The 22,511-nt window shown below is 36.9% G+C and overlaps 1 protein-coding gene across 5 annotated transcripts; it reads right to left on the bottom strand.

The window, feature by feature from the left end:
- Positions 1-6,972: 6,972 nt before the first annotated feature.
- LOC113509304 (uncharacterized) lies at positions 6,973-19,120 on the bottom strand. 5 transcript variants are annotated; one of them, XM_052900909.1, is made up of 10 exons: positions 18,864-19,120; positions 18,677-18,729; positions 18,041-18,223; positions 16,274-16,445; positions 14,354-14,523; positions 13,607-13,787; positions 12,826-12,957; positions 11,034-11,200; positions 9,289-9,693; positions 6,973-8,562 (listed from the first exon to the last, which is right to left on the bottom strand). In XM_052900909.1, exons 2-10 carry the CDS (start codon positions 18,710-18,712, stop codon positions 8,233-8,235), a joined length of 1,776 nt encoding a protein of 591 aa, XP_052756869.1. In that variant the 5' UTR covers positions 18,713-18,729; positions 18,864-19,120; the 3' UTR covers positions 6,973-8,232. The 5 variants fall into 5 exon arrangements, with proteins under 5 accessions (XP_052756869.1, XP_052756872.1, XP_052756875.1 ...); XM_052900912.1 differs by having other exon boundaries at positions 18,677-18,726; XM_052900915.1 differs by having other exon boundaries at positions 18,912-19,120.
- Positions 19,121-22,511: the final 3,391 nt, after the last annotated feature.

Below are 22,511 nucleotides of genomic sequence, written 5' to 3'. Positions count from 1 at the left end.
AAAACTTATGGCGGGGGGGGGGGGTCTATATTTAGCAGTGGACAGTTAATGTCTAAATAACAACAACAATCGTGACGAACGATCATACGGCCCGTCTGATGGTAAACGGTTACCGTAACCTATTGATGCTTGCTACATCAAGAGGATTTTTCATGCGGTGCAATGATTTAAGAAAACTTATTTAACGTTCATCTAGAAGAACCCTACACTATGTTCTCTAAGGACAACCTTGGCGGAAAGCTCATCCTGCGAGCTGAGTGACTAGGAGTCTCGACTGAAACTGCTGCGTGCGATGCCAAAAGGTAGCTGTGGGTATAACAATTAAACTAGGTTATATAAAAATCCATGTGGTCCCGGCATAGAATAGGCCACCTGTTTTTTTGTGCGGGTCGTAAGAGCCTACTCAGGGAGGACGAGGGATGGGCAGCAGCGTCCCTTTTAAAACATTTCTAAAGCTTGACTGTGGTTTTTTTTATGGATGAAAATGGTATTGTAACCCCGCCTGCGCTAACGGTATACGCTTGTGGAGCACCAGTGAAGGGTGATAGATGAGAATGAAAACAGGCCAGTTAGCCCATCATGATGAATTCATCAGGAATTAACCATGATAGTTCCCAGGGGGAACCGCGAGGAGGTCGACCTGGTTGGGTATATTGCTAGCAATGGGATTCTCAGTCTCCATTACTAACAATCCCTTTCTCCTTAACTGTCCACTGCTGAACGTAATCCTCCCTCTTGGGTAGTTTTGCCAGTTATTGCAATATACCCAATATTGCTGGCAATGGGATTCTCAGTCTCCATTACTAACAATCCCTTTCCCCCCGCTTGACTGTGGTTATCAACCCGCCTACCAAGCGTGGCAATAACTGGCAAAACTACCCAAAAGGGAGGATTACGTTTAGCAGTGGACAGTTAAGGGTTAACATGATGGTGATATAAAAATCTCATAAGTATTGCTTGTATTACTCTGCAAAATTTATTTATCAATGCAAATGCGTAATTCTTCTTCCTTCTTCTCTTCTTTTGGATCTTCTCTCTCTTGGAAATTAATTAAAAAGTCTTAAAAAATTAATATTTTTATGCATCTTAGACTGGCGAACAAGCTGATGGTCCACCTGATGGAAAGTGGTAACCGTGGTCTATAGACATGAGCAGTACCATGGACATACTACACGCCTCAGCTTCGTAATCAAAATTTTTCGCTTTTCCGCCAGCGTATACCGATAGCACAGGCAGGGTTACCATTGCATTATTATTAATAAATAAATAAATAAATTATAACCCATTAAAAATAATATGTAAATGCAAGGCAAGGTTTTTAAAATGAGATATATAACTGTCAATTTTTTTAATATTAGTAACCCAATACATTTTTTTTCTAAAAAAACGAACAGATCCTGCGTCTGAGAACTGCTACCCCACAACATGACGCCGTAGCTAAACCATGAGTATAGCCATAATTTAGTACGCAGGTAGGTTTTTTAATGGATGATAATGGAATGGTAACCCAGCCTGCGCTGACAGTATACGCTGGCAGGGGGAAGGATTTGTTAGTAATGGGGAGGTTGTTCCCATTACTATCAATCATCAGGACGACCTCCACGCGGTTCCTCCTGGAAACCATCGTGCTGAATTCCAAATGTATTTATCACGATAAACTAACGGACCTGTTTTTTTGTTCTCACCTATCATCCTGCATTGGTGCCCCGCCAGCTTATACCGATAGCGCAGGCGGGGTTACCATTTCCATTATCATCCTTTAAAAAAAAGTATACGCCGGCGGAGCACCAGTGACGAATGTACTAGGAATTCAGCACGATGGTTTCCAGAGAAGACCACGGGGAGGTCGACCTGTTAGGGTATATTGTTAGCAATGGACCTGGTAATCCGCATTACTTACAGCCCCTTACGCAGATAGGTTGTATATTAACTTAAAACATAAGATACTACAATGATTCATGCGGGTAAAGTTTCTATCGTGAAGCAGTTGTGTTTACATGGTTATGTTTCGGTTTGAAGGGTGGGATATGGCTTGAATTTACTGGGTGCAGAGGAATAACACCTGAGTCCTCAGGAATGGCAACGCATGAGGGTATCAGGAGTGAAACAGTATACTCTGTTATGTCCATGGTACTGCTCATGCCTATAGGCGACGGTTACCACTTTCCATCAAGTTGGCCGTTATTGGCTTGTTTGCCATTCTAAGTTGTATAAAAAAAAGTCACAGGGTACATTTAGTTAACAATAAATTAGTCACAACATTTCTTTCTATACGTAGGTAGGCTAAGGATAAAAAAACAATGGCCGATGATACTTCAACTTTGCAAACAAAGTGCAAATCTGCAAACAATTACTGTTTACCTACGTGTGTGTACATGTGTAATACATTTATTTCTGCTATGATTTTTATATTTATTCATAAAGAAATAAAAGAAAAACGATCTATTTTGTGAACCTACCCTCACGTCTATAGGCGAAAGTTAGGCCTAAGTTTAATTTTAAAGATTTTACCACAAAGGTAGCAAACAAGCACACAGCTCGTCTGATGGTAAGCGATCACTGTAGCCTATGGACGCCTGCAACAGTAGGGGTGTGGGGGAAAGGGATTGTTAGTAACGGGAGCTAATGGCCCCATTGTTAGCAAGCCTTGTGAGGTCGACCTCCACGTGGTTCCTTCTGGAAACCATCGTGAATAATAATTGTTGGATTCGTCTGCTTTCATACTCATCTATCATCTCTCACTGGTGCCTTATAAACGTATGACAATAGCGCGGGCGGGGTTACTATTCTATTATTATCTATTAAAAAAAAAAACTAGGGGTATCACGTGCGCGTTGCCGACCCTGAAGAAACCTTAATATACCCTTTTTGAAGAATCCCCATACTGTAGTTTCTAAGGAAAACCTCCGCCGGAAGCTCTTTCCACAGCCTGAGCGTTCGCGGGAGAAAATTCCTTTGAAACCACACAGTACGTGACCATTAAGGTTCAAGCGTGTGAGGATGAATCCCCTGTCGATGGTGACAAAGGTGGCTGTGGGCATCATTTCAAACAATTCCTCAGAACACAATCTGTTATACAAGCGGTAGAACACAGAAAGGGAGACAAATCTCTCGCCTAAGACTTAAGGTCGATCCCTTAAGTAGCGCCTGTTCATAATAAAATTGTAATGGTTATATATTTATTTATTTATTCTTATTGACCACATTGCAAAAAATGTCTGGTACAAAAGGCGGACTTAATACTATATAGCGTTCTCTCGCAGTCAACCTTTGGCGAAACAGAAATTTAATTATCCGGTTTTTATATTTAATGTAAAGAGGTAATAGAATAGCCAATTCGCAGATATCTTAACATTTGAGTGCATTTATTTAGAAATGAAAGGTTTTACTTTATTTTAATGTATCAACTCATTGGAGAATAATTCAAACATAATTTTCACCTAAATAGATTAAATATTGGTCTTATCCTGAAGCTGAACTTAAATTGGAAATTATAGAAATATCTATGTAAATTTATTGATTTTTTTTCCGTGGGTATTTTTTTTAATGAGCGAAAATAGAATGGTAACTCCACCTGCGCTATTGCTATACACTGGCGGGGCACCAGTGAGGGATAATAGGTGACGATGAAAGCAGATCAGTTAGCCCATCGAGATGAACTCCACAAGAATTTACCATTATGGTTTCCAGGGGAAACCGCGTGGGGTTGTTAAAGCTCATTATTAACAATGTGTTCCCCCCCCCCCCCCTATCCAATCTATATTTATTAATTCTGAACTTAAATTAGAAATTTTAGAAACATCTACGTAAATTTATTGATCCTTTTTTTCCATGGGTAAGGTAGGTAGATAAAATTTGATAAATCACACAGTACCTACCTATAAAAAAAAAAAAACTAAAGTAGTAGTTATTAATTTATCTGCAATGGGAAAGGCAAAGGAATGAAGCCCTACATCTTGATATTGAACAAAATGAAATAAAAAAAACAACTTATTTTTTTTTAAATAGTTATGGACAAATTCAACTGAGGCTTCGGCTTCAAGCATTTTGTTGACGATGGTGATAGTAGTTCTTCGTTAGGATCCAATTTTTTTTTATGGGTGATAATGGAATGGTAACACCACCCGCGCTAACGGTATACACCGGCGGGGCACCAGTGAAGGACGATAGGTGAGGATGAAGCAGGTCAGTTAGCCCATCGTGACGAATTCAATAAGAATCGTTCACAATGGTCTCCAGGGGGAACCACGTGGAGGTCGACCTAGTAGGGCAAATTGCTAACAATGGGGCTGTCAAACTCCATCGCTAACAATCTCTTTCCCCGCGGATCCAAAAGTTGTTCCAAGAATATTTTCCTCCTTGGACCCAAGTATCCATCACTTGGTCCATCGTAAATATGAATTATGTAAAAGTTCACTGCATCAGTGACGTAGATATTACGTGACTGTACCTACTTGTTTGTGACTTAAATATTGCGTGACACAACACAATACATGTGTTACGCCCTAGTTGGGAGACAAAGGCACACCCATACACAGCTATCATCGCATACATAAATGATTTAGAATAGACATCATACTATGTACATATATAAGTACGCGATAAGGTTTGTTTCTTTAAGCTTTACTCATCATTCTAATTGCTGTATCGAGGGGGAAAGGGAATGTTAGTAATGGGGGGGGGGGGGGTCAGTCCCCATTGCTATCAACATACCCAATCAGGTCGACCTCCTCGCCGTTCCCCCTGGAAACTATCATGGTTAATTCCTGATGAATTTATCATGATGGGCTAACTGGCCTGTTTTCATTCTCATCTATCACCCTTCACTGGTGCTCCGCCAGCGTATCCGGTTAGCGCAGGCGGGGTTACCATACCATTTTCACCCATAAAAAAAAAAAAAACTACGGTCAATCCGCCTACCAAGCGCGGTTACTACTGGGAAAGTCCCATAAGTGGAAGGCCTATGTTCAGCAGTGGACCTTTAACTGCTGTATCATCATCATCAACCACCATACGTTGTTTTACTGAGATATTCAATTTTTACATTTTTTTTTATACAACTTAGATAGATACTCTTTATTGTTTCCTCCAAAAGATTACGACCTTATCGCTAAGAGCGATCTCTTGAATTAAAATGTATGATTGTTATCTCAAGACACTTTAATCATTAATCATTTGGCATGAAATTTGGCATACACATAGTATTTGGTTAAAAGATGGATAAACTTCACTCTATCCCGGTCAAGTCATGAAGTCACGAGTAAAAACAACTTATAGAAAATAATTATCTGAAAAAAATAACTTCGAGTAAACTTAATTGGAAATAAGCACCAGTATTTGATATTAAATTGATAGTCAATTATTACGAATCTACCGCCCAGTTTGAAATAAAGTTACAGCTGAGACGAACGGACGAGAAATTTAGCTGTTACTTTTTCAAACAAAGGGGCTTTTTTTAATAGATGATAAGTGAGAATGAAAAGGCAGGTCAGTTAGCCCATCGTGATGAATACACCTGGAATTCAGCACGATTGTTGGGAGGACCAGGTGGAGGTCGACCTGATATGTTATATTGCTAGCAATATAAAATATTAGCTCCCTTCACCACCTATATATATATATATATATATATATATATATATATATATATATATATATATGCTCCAGCGACAAGAGCGCAGCTCTTAAATAGGATAGATAGACAAGAGGAGTTTTTTGAAATTGAGGAGACATGATAAATGGCATATTTATCATGTCTTTATAGTATAGTTCGTAGTTATTTGTTATGTCGGCCGCTTCTGAATCGCTTTATATCTGTGATGAATGTTTAGACTTTCCTTTTAGAATCATTATTATAAATTTATTTTGTATTTTTTTTTTATACAACTTAGAATGGCAAACAAGCTGACGGCCCACCTGATGGAAAGCGGTAACCGTCGCCTATAGACATGAGCAGTACCATGGACATAACAGAATATACTGTTTCGCCCATGATACCCCCCATGCGTTGCCATTCCTGAGGACTCAGGTGTTATTCCTCTGTACCCAGTAAATTAACGTCATATCCCACCCTTCAAACCGAAACACAGACATGCAAACACAACTGCTTCACGGTAGAAACACGAATGGGACAGAGGTACCCAAGCAATCGACTTTTGTACAAAGTCTCCCTCTGGTGTACCAGATATATATATACAGTATATATATTAGTATAGTATACATATATATATACAGGTGTCGGGTTTCATGTGGTCCAAACCTACCTACCTGAGGGGCGCTTTTATGATTACGGTTGCACTTGTAGTTACTATCTGAGAGTAAACTTTTTAATGCCATATGAAATATATATATATATATATATATATATATATATATATATATATATATATATATATATATATATATATATATATATATATATATATATATATATATATATATATATATATATATATATATATAGTATATAGTAGCTAGCAATAGGACGGGTAATCCGCATTACTAATAATCCCCCCTCATCGGGAAATGTTGGCAGGTCTCCAATTAGGAATGGCAACGCTTGGGGGTATCATGGGCGAAACAGTATACTCTGTTTTTTTTTTAATGGACGATAATGGAATGGTTACCCCGCCTGCGCTATCGGTATACGCTGGCGGAGCACCAGTGAGGGGTGATAGGCGAGGGTGAAAGCAGGCCAGTTAGCCCATCGTGACGAATTTCGCAAGAATTAACCACGATGGTTTCCAGGGAGAACCACGTGGAGGTCGACCTGATAGGGTATATTGTTAGTAATGGGGCTGTTAGATTAGGGCTGTTAGGCCATTATTAACAATCCCTTTCCTCCAGTATACTCTGTTAGTCCAACAGAGTATGGTGGGTCGCCAGCTTGTTTAGCATTTTAAGTTGCATAAAAATAAACAATAAAAAAAAAACAATAATATATTAAAATTTTATTAAAAAAATCATGCATTAATAGTAAAAATTAGATCACATTTTCCCACATGTATATATATTTTATACAATAGGTATTCCTTAATTTTTATACAATAGAGAGTGGTAAACGTTACCTTAACAAATGCATGGACGTCACAGTATATTATTACACTATATACAGTACGGTATGTGATAATACATTAAAAAATCATATGATTCACAATTCCAAGAACATATTAACGAAATTATAACATATCACAGTGAACAATTATTTCTTTGTTATGTATTAATACATATGTATATGTTTTTGACGGCTGGATATGTAGGTACATTTAGATAGATAGATAGATACTCTTTATTGTTTCCTCCAAAAGATTATAATAGTAAACTTATTATAAATATAAATAATTACAAGAAATAATCACAATGAGAAAACAATGGGCGACCTTATCGCTAAGAGCGATCTCTTCCAGGCAACCTTTGGATGGAGAGGAGTAATTATAAACAATTTGGTGGGAGGCACGATGAAAAATTTTGTTAGTTCTAAATATGGGAGATGTGATATTTATTTATTTATTTATTCATTAGTACATATATGTGTACATAGCGGGCTTAATGCTAACAGCATTTTCTCCCAGTCAACATTAGGGAAGCGTCAGAATACTCGAATGCGGTACTAGTAATTATCAGTACATAGTATAAAACAAAGTCGCTTTTCGTCTGTCTGTCCCTATTTATGCTTAGATCTTTAAAACTACACAACGGATTTGGATGCGGTTTTTTTAATAGATAGAGTGATTGAAGAGGAAGGTTTAATATTATAATACATGCATAATAGAGAAACACTGATAATTTTTAAGGTTTCTAATGTGATGTGATGTAATGTACATCTGTGCGAAGCCGGGGCGGGTCGCTAGTAATTGATATAACTAGTCTGGCTATAAATACTGTTACATAAAGACTTTTTTTTAACTCTTTAATTATTTTGAATTTGGAACACGTTTATTATTTTAAAAACTTCATTCGATTTCGCGCCATTTCACAAATAAAATTTACATATATTATATATATGTATACCTATATATACTGCTAAAAATTTGCACGCCGACATAGAGGCAGAATGTACACAGAAAATATAAAACTCTATCATCTAAAATTACCTACATTCTAGCAAAATAAATTCATTTAATTTCGACATTAAATATTGGATTATAGATATACAACAATAATTATTCATTGTTGAGTCGGTATATAGACATTATAACAATAATATTACCCAACAATACTGAGCACCGCACATTACCTAATCGTTTCTTGTGTCCCCACATCCCTACCACCCACCCCACTCACCACATAACGCCTTATAGTCCTCATTCTCGCTGAAGCAACACTATCGAACACCCACTTCGAGCTCACTTCACCATTTCCCGCGCCGATAGTGATGTCAAAACTGCCGCCATTTTGTGCGTGTCCGCCATCTTGTACAACCGCGCCGCACAGTTCTAGCAGTTGTTTCGCGGCGTCCCTTTGTTCAGCTGTACTTTTTAATAGTACGCGCATGCCACTAAAGATGTCGTATGCGTATTCAGAGTGACACTTCCCGAGAGCTGTACGTTCGACGCGTGCTTTCTGGAAGGGAAATAAAATAATTATTATACATTTAAACAATTCTTACCAGAGGGTGACTATGTTTAAAAATCGTCTGCGAGCGTCTTGTTAGCGAATATGCCCTATCAGGTCGGCCTCCACGCGTTTTTCTCTGGAAAGCATCGTAATTTTTGTGGAATTACTCACGATAGGCTAACTGATCTGCTTTCATCCTCACCTATCGTCTCTCACTGATGCCCTGTTAACGTATACCGGCAGCGCAGGCGGTGTTACCATTCCATTATCATCCATTAAAACAATCTTTAAGGGGGAGGGGGCATTTTTAGCAATTAGGAGTAACAATACCATTGCTACCAATATACTTTAGCAAGATGTTATCCACATGGTTCTTTTTGGAAACCATTGTGGTTTATATGTCACGATGGATCAACTGACCATATTTATTTATTTATTTAACTCTTTATTGCACCAAAGACATAAAAATAAACAATGACATATAAACAATTCAATACAGTAGCATGGAGTCTTCTATGATTTCTATACTCGGCTATGCCTCGGCTCACATTTGCATGTTCGTCCATCAATGCCTCAGTTGCTGCCCGTTGCAGTATTACGTATAATGACATCATTCATACATTTTCAATTGTCATAATTTACTGCTATCCCACTAGTGTATACCGATATGGCAAGCTGGGTTGGTATTCCATTCTCATCACAAAAGTGAATAGACAAAAAGTGAATACATACTAGTGAAATTTTCTTCAAATGTGGCACTTCGTAACCGTAGTGATGTAACCACTGCTTGGCTTCCAAGGAATCTAACGCCCACTGTGCGTACAGTACTCTAGCGCCGCGAGCGGCCCCAGCTAAAGCGTTGAAGGTACGTGCATTTTTGCCAAGCCTATCTATCACTCGATTATTTATTCTAACACTAGTATTATGGTCATTATTCACTGGCGCACTGTCACTGGTTAATGATTTCTCTTGTTTATTCATAACGGATAGTCCGGAGCATTGGACGTTGTTAGCACGGAACGAGCCGAGTAGTACGTGCGTGGTACGCTTGTTGACGCTTGTCTGTACGTGGCCGTCTAGCTTGCGTATCGCCTCGCATACCGTGTGGCGTTCCGTACGGTCCATGCCTGTTAGTATCTGGAATTAATTGGTCAAAGGTTATAGGTAATCAATAGTTATTTGTGTACCACAGACTATGGTAAAAGCAGTAGTTCAAAACACAGCTGGATTCTGCTAAGTAGCTAACAATTTAAACATTTTTTTTTTTATGCAACTTAGAATGGCAAACAAGCTGACGGCCCACCTATAGACATAGGCAGTACCATGGACATAACAGAGTATACTGTTTCGCCCATGATACCCTCCATGCGTTGCCACTCCTGAGGACTCAGGTGTTATGCCTCTGCACCCTGTAAATTCACTGCCATATCCCACCCTTCAAACCGAAATACAGCCATGCATACTTAGTATAATAATTAAAATCCTGGCACAGAATTGGTACCCTCTTTTCTGTGAGAGTCGTAAGAGGCGATTAAGAGCTTTATAAGAGAGATTAACTGTTGAGTGATGGTCAGCAGCGTCTAACATAAAATATCACCATACCTTAACTGCGGTTGCCAAATACGCCTGTCAAATAGGCAACTACTACTACTAGGCAGTGTAGTGATACGCAAGCGAGTTGGTTAAACACTAATTTATTCATTGGAACAACAAATAGAACAATTGTTACCGGCCAGTATTTACAAAATTATTAGTGGCCAGTACGTGAACATAATATACTACAGGCAGAAGACCCCAAGCAGAGGTCTATGTTCGGCAGTGGACAGCCAACGGCTGATGTAATGATAATAAATAAAAGATATGAATTTATAAAATTTATAAATATTACAGCTTAAGGTTACAATTTAAAAACAATCTTTGTGAGAGACTGGTGTCGGTACTAGGATTACCCGTCTTACAGATGACCAGGCTCCCAAACTCAAGGACATCTATTTTACTTGATCTATAAAGGTGAGAATATACAAGTTAATAAATGAAATTAGGAAAATTTTATAATCTACGTGTATGTACTAGTATGGGTGAGAGGACAAGCGAAAGGTGAACAAGTGCGTGTGAGTAGGTTCATGAATGCGTACGTCATTAGTCATTTATTAAAAAAACAATGTACACTGTGTCTGAAATAAGGGATAAACATACAAAAATCATTACATTAACTTGAATATTACAACCATCCAATAACTATAATAATAAATTATACAATACAATAAATTATAATGTGAATGGCAACGCATGGGGGGTATCATTGGCGAAACAGTATACTCTGTTATGTCCATGGTACTGCTCGTGTGTATAGGCGACGGTTACCACTTTCCATCAGGTGGGCCGTCAGCTTGTTTGCCATTCTAAGTTGTATAAAAAACCACTGTTCTGCAGATGGGCCGCCAGCCTGTTTAGCACAAAATATCTAATATACATACAATTCTCGGTTTGAGCGATTTCACGGCTACTTTCTGTGTAGCGACGGGCGTACAGCCGGCGACCAATCGTCGCGCTATCCGTTCCGCGCGGGCCAGATCTCGTCTGTCCTTCTGTGTCAACTTGGGTGCGTTCACGCGTTTGGGACCAGCCAGCGTCGGCTCGTTATCTGGAATTAACGACGTTTAACTGTTAGATAACTTGCCATATTTTGTTTTAATAAGATTCTGTTGTACAAAATAGATAAATAAATAAACTTAGTAACATATAACAAATAAATATTTATTTATTTAAAACTTCTTTTCATTTAAGAGTTCCCTCTTGTCGTTGCAACCAATTCATGCATCTTCTTCCAGCCAGTTCTATCCCAGGCCATATCCTTTATCTCCCTATACGACATGACACCTAGTGTTTTCTTTATCTGTCCCATGTAGTTATTCCTCGGTCTTCCTCTTCCTCTTTTGCCCTCTATCTTTCCTTCTACTATGCTCTTAAAAAATCGTCATGTCGTATAAGGTGGCCCAGCATTTTGCCTCTTCTATTCTCTATTATTTCAACCAATGTTCTCTTCTCTTTCACTCTTTTTAGGACTTCCTCGTTCGTTAGTTTCTAGTTAGTTATTTAAAATTATTGCACCAATATTACAACATCTGTTGAGAAATTTTAGATAAGTATAGTACAAAAGGCGGTCTTATTGCTAAGCAATCTCTTCCAGACAACCTTTCTTCAGACAACCTTTGGGTAAAAATAATTAAAGAATAAATAGGTAGGTGGCGTGTTAAAAAAATAGATCTGTAATTAAAATATTATCAAAACCCAACTGCGGTTGGCAACTCGTCAAGCGTGGCAACTACTGGCAACACTTAGGGGAAGACCGATGTTCAGCAGTGAACGACTAACGGATGACATGACAGTCAACCGTTAAGAACGACAATACTTGCAAAAGAATCAAAATAACCGGACATAGCTTTAAGGATAAGCAAGCTGAAGTGGCAATAGGCTGGTCACATAGCTCGAAGAACCGACAACCGATGGGGAAGAAAGGTGTGAAGAAGGGAGAGGTGACCCTGTACAGGTAAACGCAATATAGGATCACCACCCACGAGATGGAGAGACGATCTCAAATGCATTGCAGGGAGCCAGTGGATGCGGACGACTCAGGATCGTTCCTTATGACAGTCTATGGGGGAGGCCTATGTCCAGCTGTGGACGGATAATGGCTGAAATGATGATGATGATGATGAAAATATATAATATGTTAACTGCTATAAAGACTACATAAAGAAAACATGAAAATGTATAAATATCATAAACACAGTGCAACGAAAGGGATTTATGCTGTAAGTGAATCACAATTAAAGATTGTACATTACAAAAAAACCCCACTAAAATGGGACCAATATGTAACTATAACAAGAACATTACCAAAGGGAGACTTTGTACAAAAATCGTTTGCTTGGGTACCACTGTCCCATTCGTGTTTCTACCGTGAAGCAGTTGTGTTTGCATGGCTGTGATTCGGTTTGAAGGGTGGGATATGGCGTGAATTTACTGGGTACAGAGGAATAACACCTGAGTCCTCAGGAATGGCAATGCATGGGGGTATCATGGACGAAACAGTATACTCTGTTATGTCCATGGTACAGCTCATGTCTATAGGCGACGGTAGGGTTATATGGCCGTATAACATTTTCAATACACTAGCCTGCTATGAATTGAGAATTTTATCACTCATTCTATGTAATTCCTTGTTCTTAGTAATAGACAAGAGCTAGTGTTGTGTAGAATTCTCACCGGATTCAGAGTCCTTGGTGAGGTCAGCGTCTCGCTGTGTGAACAGCTTCCTCTTGGACTTGCGCGGTCGCGGCGTGCTCATAGACTTGGGCATCGCCCGGCGGGGCGCTGTGTTCACGCGGGATTCAACATCTGTGACATTTGAACATGAACCGCCTTTTTAGTGGTTCATCCATCATATCAAGCTTTAACTGTCTCCTGCTAAACATAGGCTACCTTCAAAAGGGGAGTTTTGCCAGTAGTTGCCATGCTTGGTGTTACAACCGCAGTTAGGCTTTGATGGTGTTTTAAGAAGGGCGCCGCTGTCTAGTCTACCAGAGGGAGACTTTGTACAAAAGTCGATTGCTTAGGTACCTCTGTCCTATTCGTGTTTCTACTGTGAAGTAGTTGTGTTTGCATGACTGTGTTTCGGTTTAAATGGTGGGATATGGCGTGAATTAACAGGGTACAGAGGAATAACATCTGAGTCCTCAGGAATGGCAACGCATGGGGGGTATCATGAGCGAAACAGTATACTCTGTTATGTCCATGGTACTGCTCATGTGTATAGGTGACGGTTACCACTTTCTATCAGGTGGGCCGTCAGCTTGTTTGCCATTCTAAGTTGTATAAAAAACTAAAAAAAAATTGTGGAGGTCAAAAGTGAGTACATAAAAAAAAACGCTAAAAACCGAATCAAGGGGAAGTTAGAATGCAGCCATGGTAATTCCAAATCTTTCTCCTTAAACTCCGATAGAAGAATACCGTGGAATACATTTATTTTAATAAAGATACAACTCACCCGTGGCATCCTTGGAAGTGTCGCTCGATTTGGTTGTGTTTTTAGACGTGTCGCGCGACGTGTCGGCCGACGTGTCGCGTTCCGTCTCGCTCGACAGCCGCAGTCGCGCCGGTTTCAGTTCTCTCTCTTCGGATTCCGATAGTAGATCGGCTATCGGTACGTTCTCCATGTCGGCCTTTTTCTGGAGATTTCGTATATTAAAATTAACATTTTAAAATTTGCCTTTTTATACAAGGAGTGTGGATTACACAAGGATTGCAGCATACCGCGAACATGCAATGTGTGCAGTATGGTGAATGCATAATAAGAATAGAATAAATACCTATTCTTTCACTATCCAAGCTATCCGTCTCTGGAACTCCTTACCTCTTTTATTATTATAATTTTTTTTTAAATAGATGATAATGGAATGGTAAACCCGCCTGCGCTAACGGTATACGTTGGCGGAGCACCAGTGAGAGATGATGGGTGACGATAAAAAGGCAGATCAGTTAGCCCATCGTGATGAATACACTAGGAAAATACAATTGGAATGGTTGACTGGTAGAGAACACAGTCCGGTGTTAAGTCCGCCAAATGTACATAGAATTTTACTGTGCGTTAAAGTTTAAATAAATAAAAAAAATCAGCACGATGGTTTCCATGGGGGACCACGTGGAGGTGGACCTGACAGGGTTTATTGCTAGCAATGGGATCGGTAGTCCGCATTACTACGCTGTATGTATATATGGTGGCGCGTGTACGTACCAGCAGGACGCGCAGCGTGCGCGGCGAGGGCAGGTCGGAGGCTCGCGCGGCGGCGGGGAAGCCCCGCGCGGGCAGCCGCGCACCAGCCGCCGCGCACGCCTCCACCCACAGCGGCGACACCAGCTGGCTAGCCAGCGCTCGGCCTCGCGACCGCGCCCGCCGGCACCCGCCTGCCGATAACGGATTGTTAGCAATGGGATCAAATAGCCCGATTACTAGCAATATACCCTATCAGGTCAACCTTCATGGGGGGGGGGGTGTTAATAATGGAAATTAAGAGCCCCATTGCTAGCAATATACCCAACCAGGGCGACCTCCACATGGTAACCATCCCCCCTGGAAACCATCGGGCTGAATTCCAGGTGTATTCAATACGATGGGCTAACTGACCTGTCGTTTCATCCTTACCTATCATCACTCACTGGTGCCCCGCTAGTGTATACCGATAGCGCAGGCGGGGTTATTATTCCATCATCACCCATTAAAAATTAAAAATAAAAACCTTCACGTGGTTCCCCCTGGAAACCATCGTGACTAATTTAGCGTTAAATTCGTCACGAAGGGCTAACTGACCTCTTTGATCCTCATCAGTCATCTATCACTGGTGCCCCGCCAGTGTATACCGATAGCGCAGAAGGGGTAACCATACCATTATCACCCATTGGAAAAAAGGCTACTTTTTATCCCGATCAGTGAAGAATTTTTTTCATACTTCTTTGATGGCAAACAAACATAAAAAATCATCTACACACCTTAGTAGTAGCAAAACCAATTATTAGGGGGGGAAAGGGATTGTTAGCAATGGAGTTTGACAGTCCCATTGCTAGCAATATGCCTTATTAGGTCGACCTCCACGTGGTTCCCCGTGCAAACCATCATGAACAATTCCTGTTGAATTCGTCTCGATGGGCTAACTGACCTGCTTCATCCTCGCCTATCATCCTTCACTGGTGCCCCGAATAGCGCGGGCGGGGTTACCATTCCATTATCATCCATTAAAAAAAACAATTAATATGATTTTAAAAACAAATCCCTGAACTGATTTTGATGAAATTTCTATAGAATTAATTTGAAAATAAATTCTTTTTAGATGTTTTTTATGCAGATAAAAAATTTACCAAATAATTTTATAAATTACTGAGTACTGAAGTAGCACAAACATAAAAAGAAACAACCGAATTAAGAAAAGAGGGGGGGGGGGGAGTAGCCCTTTTTGAATTCAATTCAAAAATAAAACTTCTATTTGAGTATGTAGTTAATTGTCTGACTTGGAAAGATGACGTAAGCAGAAGTAATTTTTAAACCGCAGGGCAGAAGTCAAGCTAATACATTATTAGTAAAAAAAAAAAATTTAAATCATCTTTTATTTCTTCAATAAGTTGATTTCAAATACTTTTGCCTAATAAGATTCTCGAACCAGCCTACATCTTTGTTCCCGTTGCTTTCCAGACTACGGGCGTGTGGGGAGCGGAAGCAAAATCCTTCATAAAAGAGCTGAGCCTGCGCATTGCGGATAGGGGCCATGACCGCCGTTCTGGTTCGTATCTGGCTCAAAGGATATCTCTGGCGATCCAACGCGGAAATGCCGCAAGTGTCATGGGGACCTTTGGGTCGGGTACGAATCATGAATGGGACTGATTATTAATTTAATTTTTTTTTGTGATTCTACGAAGTGTATATATATTATATATATATATATATATATATATATATATATATATATATATATATATATATATATATATATATATATATATATATATATATATATATATATATGTATATATAGTTTTTTGCTCTCCTGTAAAGTAGACTTTATTTGACGATTTGATTTGATTTTGAATTGTACCGACGACATCCTGATCACGCGGACGAAATCACCAGTAAAACTAGTTATTAAAATAGTTTGAATATTATTACCTTGCGCCCACACTAGATGGGTAACAATGGGGCTCCAAGTTGGCACCACCGTGGCTCCCAACGCGGTCAGCGCCGCTCTGAGTGCCAGTGCTTTCTTCTCGTTGCCAACCTCCACTAACGCGACGACGCCGTGCAACACCTCGCTGGTTGCTTTCATTTCTTTTTCAAAATTCTGTAAATAATAATAATAATAATTTATTTGCAACAAAAACATTGGTTACAGTATTATTGAAAAACGATGATATCCGCAGAAGTATAAAACTGTGTCGCGAATGTCAAACGCCCTCCTCCTCATTGCAGGATTCCAAAACGGACTAATTAAAACGTATAGTAGTTGTTACATCAACGAAGACAATTTGTATCCAGCGACTAACTACTATACTAACTAATAACTACAATAAAAAAAAAATAAAAAATTAAAATTAAAAAACAGCAGCCTACATGTTAACTTAAAATGTGTGTGTGCGTGTATGTGTGTGTGTGTGTGAAATGAAAATTAATTATATATATAAATATTTAAACAGTAGTTAGTCATTATCCTTCATAATTATTTATACATTTTATATATCTATCTAGTTGTATATACGAGTATATATATATATATATATATTCCTTTACATTTATGTATGTATATTATAATCATTATTTTATGTTATTTATGTATATATTATTTATTTTGTAATAAATTATTAATTGTTATTTTCTTTATCTATTTCAATAATGAAGTACCACATTCGTGATTCACTGTTCACCCCAAAGGTTGACTGGTAGAGAATGTTACTAACATTAAGTTTGCCTTTTGTATTTTATTTAATTTTGGTTAATAAAGTTATTTAAATATATAAATAATTACTTAGGCCACATGAATTATGAAAAGTAATATCCTACGTGTTAATCTATACTAATAAAATAAAGACGAAAGATTTGAACTTTTTGTTTATAATGAATAAACTCAAAAATTATTAAGACAATTTTGACAAATTTGAATTCTGTTGGAGTTTTAATACTGGCTGTTGACACTGAGGTTTTTTAGAACAATATATTATTTTTATGTTTGTTCTATGTCAGATTTTATATAAAACGTACCTTGTATCTTTTGACTAAACTTATTATTTTATATCATAAATACATATATGTTTTATTACTGCATCCTGCTATTTACAACAAATTCATTTATATGGATAGCTTTATAATCAGTAAGGAAGATGGGATATTTTACTTTTATCTATCTGTGCACATTTGGTGTAAGTCATTTGTCTAAGACAGGGCTGTCCAAACCATGGTCCATGGGGCACAAATGATGTGGTCCATCAAATCTTTTTCATCTAATCTAATCCAATATTGATGTTGACAGAATTGTAAAAGATAAATTAATGAAGAATGAAATACAATAACAAAATGATGTTATAGCTGTAATTTTGTTCTTCCAAATATTTTACAGCCCCTCAATTAATTTAGTAATTTTTATTAGCCCTACATTCTATCTAGTTTGGACAGCCCTGGTCTAAGACATGGCCAATTTGTACATTAAAATTATTTTAAACTATTCAACCAGTATGATTGAGTAACAAATATTCAAACATGTCTGTAGACATGTTACAAACATGTTTGTAAACAAGTTAGGTGCATTACACAAGTGTACCAATATCAGGTATACCTCTGTTACACATTGATCAGACACAATTTTTATTATTTCTCTCCATCATAAGGTTGCCTGGAAGAGATTGATTTTTAGCAATAAGACTGCCCTAAGACTAATCTACTTACTTCAATTGCAGTATCCTCGTTTTTCTGTGAATTCGTTAAAACCGTTTTCTTGGTAGCTATTCTCTTTTTGGCTAATATACTTGTGACAGTAGTCTTCTTTTTTGATGTAGTGGCATTATCTGTACCTTTGAGGGCTGACCATTCCTCTCTTAGTCGAATCCTTTCAGCAATTGCTGAGCGTCGCTGTAAATAATAGAATGTATAAAATAATGAGTATTCTTTACTAGCTAGTTCCTGCATTTGTGCCTATGTTGATCAGTACATAAGATATCCTATGTATTAAGTTAGAACAAATCCTGTTTACCAAGTTTTATTCAAATTTGTTCAGCCATTAAAGCACAAATCAAGAAATTTACATACAAACACCCTCCACTTATGGGGGAGATAACAAAGCAGTTCGCTGTTTTACACACATGAAAATATTTTTTAATAATAAAAATAAAACTCAATCAGTTTTATGTGATATTAGAGGTAGTTTGTACATAGTAGGAAGAGCACAGAGGAAAGTCCAGAGGAACTGATAATGTTTAAAAGTATTAGGCTAATATAATAACAGTCAGGACAATTATAGTGCAATACTATAAATAAAAAAGTAACCATGCAATAGATTTTGTTTTTTTTTTAATGATTACTTACCAGTCCTGCTGCACTTCTGTTGCTGTCCTTGTTCATAATGAAAAACTATTCTACTGAAAAGAAAAAAAAGTAAGCAAATGTAAAAAGAAATTCTTAAAGAAACGTAAAATAAGCAAAAGCTTAAGTTCTAGAATATTAGCAAGGATTTAATTTATTTAAATATTACGTACTGTTATAATTTACTTACTAATATAAGTAGTAATATATTCTCTTAGAGTATTCTGTTAAAACTTACATCCAAATAAAAAAAAAAAACTATAAAAAATACTAAACGTTATCTTTTATGTGATAATATTATTCCTTAATCTTGAACAGTTCATTTCGAAATTCTTTTTATATTTAAGATTTATTAATATTGCGAAAACAAAATATAAAATACAGAAATATATTAGTAGAAATTTCTAATATATTAATAAAATATTAATAGCACAATAATAGCAAAGTTTGACAATTGACATTTTGTTTGACAATGACATATTTTTTTTTTTTTTTTAGTACGTTTGTTCCGTTTGGAACAGGCTAAGGTCGGAGACCATGCTGCCTAGTCTTCAAAAAGATAATTTGTCTGGAATTTTATTTTTCTAATGTCGCTTCAATTATTGTCATAATCTTCAATATTTCATTTGTCAAATCCGGTAAGTACATTTTCATAAATATCTTTTCTTGAGTTTTCTTAAACCAGTGGATTTATCAAATTAAAAATAAATAATTATAAAAAATCATTGTCTTGCAATTCAATAAAAGTATTCTTATAGCTCCTTGAATGTTGTAGTAATATAAGTGAAAATAGCTTTGAAACAAGAAGGAAATCTTAAGAGAAGCGGGATTGAGTGCGGGATATTTTCGGGTTTTTTGAAGATAATCCTAAGTTCGTCAAACATAATGTGTCTTTGAATGACAAATTCAGAGCAATCAAAAAAAAAGGTGATGTAGAGATTGGGCTGTATTTGAGTTACACCATGTGCATGATGGGGAAGCGATCATGCCCATTCGGTGCAGGTGTTCGTTGAAATGTCCGTGGCCGATTCGTAATCTACAAATATTGGTGTAAAATTTTCTGTTTGTGTCCTTTCCTTTGCAGAACCACGGTTTTCCAATACGCCAATTAATTTTGCGGTACCATTTGCCTTTAGTCTGTAATATTTGAGTCCAATGCTCCTCCCATTTAGTTGTAACGATTTTATGTATTCCAATACTACAATCTGAATAACAAAGGGGTAAATCTTGAACACGAGCAGCACTTGAATTAATAATTTTAGCCAAAGTGTCTACTTGTTCATTCCCAAACACTCCAATATGTGAAGGGGTCCAGATGAAGATAATATCTTTTCCATATATAGTACAGAGATGATAATATTTATTACGAATTTCTTGAATTAAGTAGTTTGATGATGAAATGAATGTGTTATTTTTTAATGCCATAAGAACACTCATACTATCTGTAATTATAATCCATTTCGAATATAGTACCTGTTTTTCTATGTATTCTAATGCTAAAAATATAGCTTTTGCTTCTGCTGTGTAAATACTAGCCAAAGTTGAAATTTTATAACCGTGACCAAATCTATTTGACAAATCGTAAAAAGCCACTGACGTGCTAAGTGCATTTTTGGAACCATCTGTATATATCTGCCTGTAGTCAATAAATTCTGATAAAGTCTCATACATATCGTGCTTTTCTTTTATGTCTTTACGTATAACAATTTTGATCTTACAGAACTTACTCTCATAAAGGCCATTATAACAAGGAAGTATCTTACTACTATAGATGTTATATTCATCTCGTAAATTCAAATCATTGACAATAGTTTTATTCAAAAACATAGAAATGGGGCAATTTAATAATTTGAGTATGAGTGGGTTATTGGAAACTGAAAAAACTTTGAAGAGAAATTTGAGTTTTAGGTATTCGAAACGAAGAAGGATAGGAGGCAAATTACATTCTACTTGCATTGAGATAATTGGAGAAGTATACATAGCACCTAAAATAAGTCTTAAATTCATATTTTGAATTTTTTCGAGTTTTTCTACTAATTTATGTTCTGAGGCATAACAAAAGAAAGCGTAATCAAAATTACTTCTAACAAGAGATTTGTAAAGTAAAAGGATAATTTTAGGATCAGCTCCCCAGTTACGACCAATTACAGATCTTATTATATTAGTGGCTCTTAAAGCACGATCTACTAAGCAATCAACGTATAGATCCCATTTTAAATTTTGATGAAAAATTACCCCCAGAAATTTAACGCTACAGTCTGTTGGAAGAGTTTGATTATTATATATAATATTCATTAATGGAACATATTTATGAACTTGATGAAAAACAACTACTTTACTTTTGGTTAAACTAATATCGAGGGAAAGAAGAGAAAAATATTTCTCAAGTCTTTTTAATGACTCATTTAACACTAATTGCATATCAATAATATTCTTTCCTTTTATATAAATTAATAAATCATCGGCAAATTGCAAGTTGTTCACACTGTTTCCTAAAATTGAATTAAGTTTATAGATATATAAAATATATAGTAGCGGGCTTAGAATACCACCTTGACATATTCCTTTAGAGCTTAACCTAGGTCCTATTAATTTACTATTTACTTTAACATACACTTCTCTATTACTAAGAAAATTATAAATCCATTCGATAAGTTTCATTGGAAGAAATGAGGATAAAATCGAAGATAGAACTGTTAAATTTACATTGTTAAAAGCTCCTACGACATCTAAAAAAACAGATAGAACATATTCATCGTTATTCAAAGCAGTACTAAGGTCGACATAGAAGTTCGCTAAACTTTCGCGCGCTGAATATCCACGGCGAAAACCAAATGATTCGATGGTAATATACTATTACTTTCAATAAAGAACTCTAAACGCTGTTTAATTAATTGTTCGAATAATTTGCCTGCACAGGACGTCAATGTTATAGGTCTATAGGAGTCGAAATTTGTAGGATCTTTACCGGGTTTAATTACTGGAATCAAACAATCCATTTTCCATTCTGGTGGGATAATACAGTCCTTCCATAAATCGTTAAAAATTTGTAAGAGTTTAGTAAGGTTTATTTTATTCAGCAATCGAAACATATTGTATGTTAAGCGATCAAGGCCACTAGCTGTATCTTTTCTAGATTTTACTGCACTGGATATTTCATCAATTGAGAATGGGTCAGTGAGAAATTTTGGGCATGAATTAACAGAATTAAACTGTTTGTCATCAAAAGGTGAGTGTACAAAATCAGGAGTATATTTGCGTAAAAAATCATTGACCCATGATATATCTTTAAAATGATTTTGACGATGTTTTGAATTTAGTTTTCTCATATTTTGCCAAACAGTGGAAATTGGTGTTAATCTATTAAATTTGGAACAAAATTCCTGCCACCCCTGTTGTCTTACTTGCTTAATTACTAACTTTTTAACAGCTTGAACTCTTTTAAAATTTATGTAATTATCGAGAGTTGGATTTTGTTTAAACCTAAGGTAAGCCGCTTTACTATCATTGACAGCTGTCGCACACCTGTTATTCCACCAAGGTACTGCAATATGTTTGTGCCTCTTTGAAGTATTTGCACCGCTATTTGATAAGTTCCTACGTGGAACGGAACGTTCCACAGCTGTCAAAATAATTTTACAGAATCTATTGTAATTGTTTAAGGGTTCATTGACATCATACTCGAAATCCAAAAGTAATCGATTAACAGTTTCAGAATAAAGATCCCAATTAACGAGACGTAGGTTTATACGATTTAACAAAAGTTTATTAACTTCATCTATAGGAGCATGTTGTTCACCTGACGGAGTTGATGAAGAGTTCTTTGTGTTTATTTTAG

Source organism: Galleria mellonella, unplaced genomic scaffold, assembly GCF_026898425.1.
Source record: "Galleria mellonella isolate WM207_F2 unplaced genomic scaffold, CSIRO_AGI_GalMel_v1 utg1267, whole genome shotgun sequence".
Taxonomy (NCBI): domain Eukaryota; kingdom Metazoa; phylum Arthropoda; class Insecta; order Lepidoptera; family Pyralidae; genus Galleria; species Galleria mellonella.
Note: the sequence above shows the minus strand (reverse complement) of the source record. Positions and strands in the feature narration are given on the sequence as shown.

Coding starts and splice junctions, on each gene's coding strand:
- LOC113509304 (XM_052900909.1), bottom strand. CDS start 18,712: ATGAACAAGGACAGCAACAGAAGTGCAGCAGGACTG. Junction 16,446..18,040: donor ACGAGGATACTGCAATTGAA/GTAAGTAGATTA, acceptor TATTATTTACAG/AATTTTGAAAAAGAAATGAA. Junction 13,788..14,353: donor GCACGCTGCGCGTCCTGCTG/GTACGTACACGC, acceptor CGAAATCTCCAG/AAAAAGGCCGACATGGAGAA.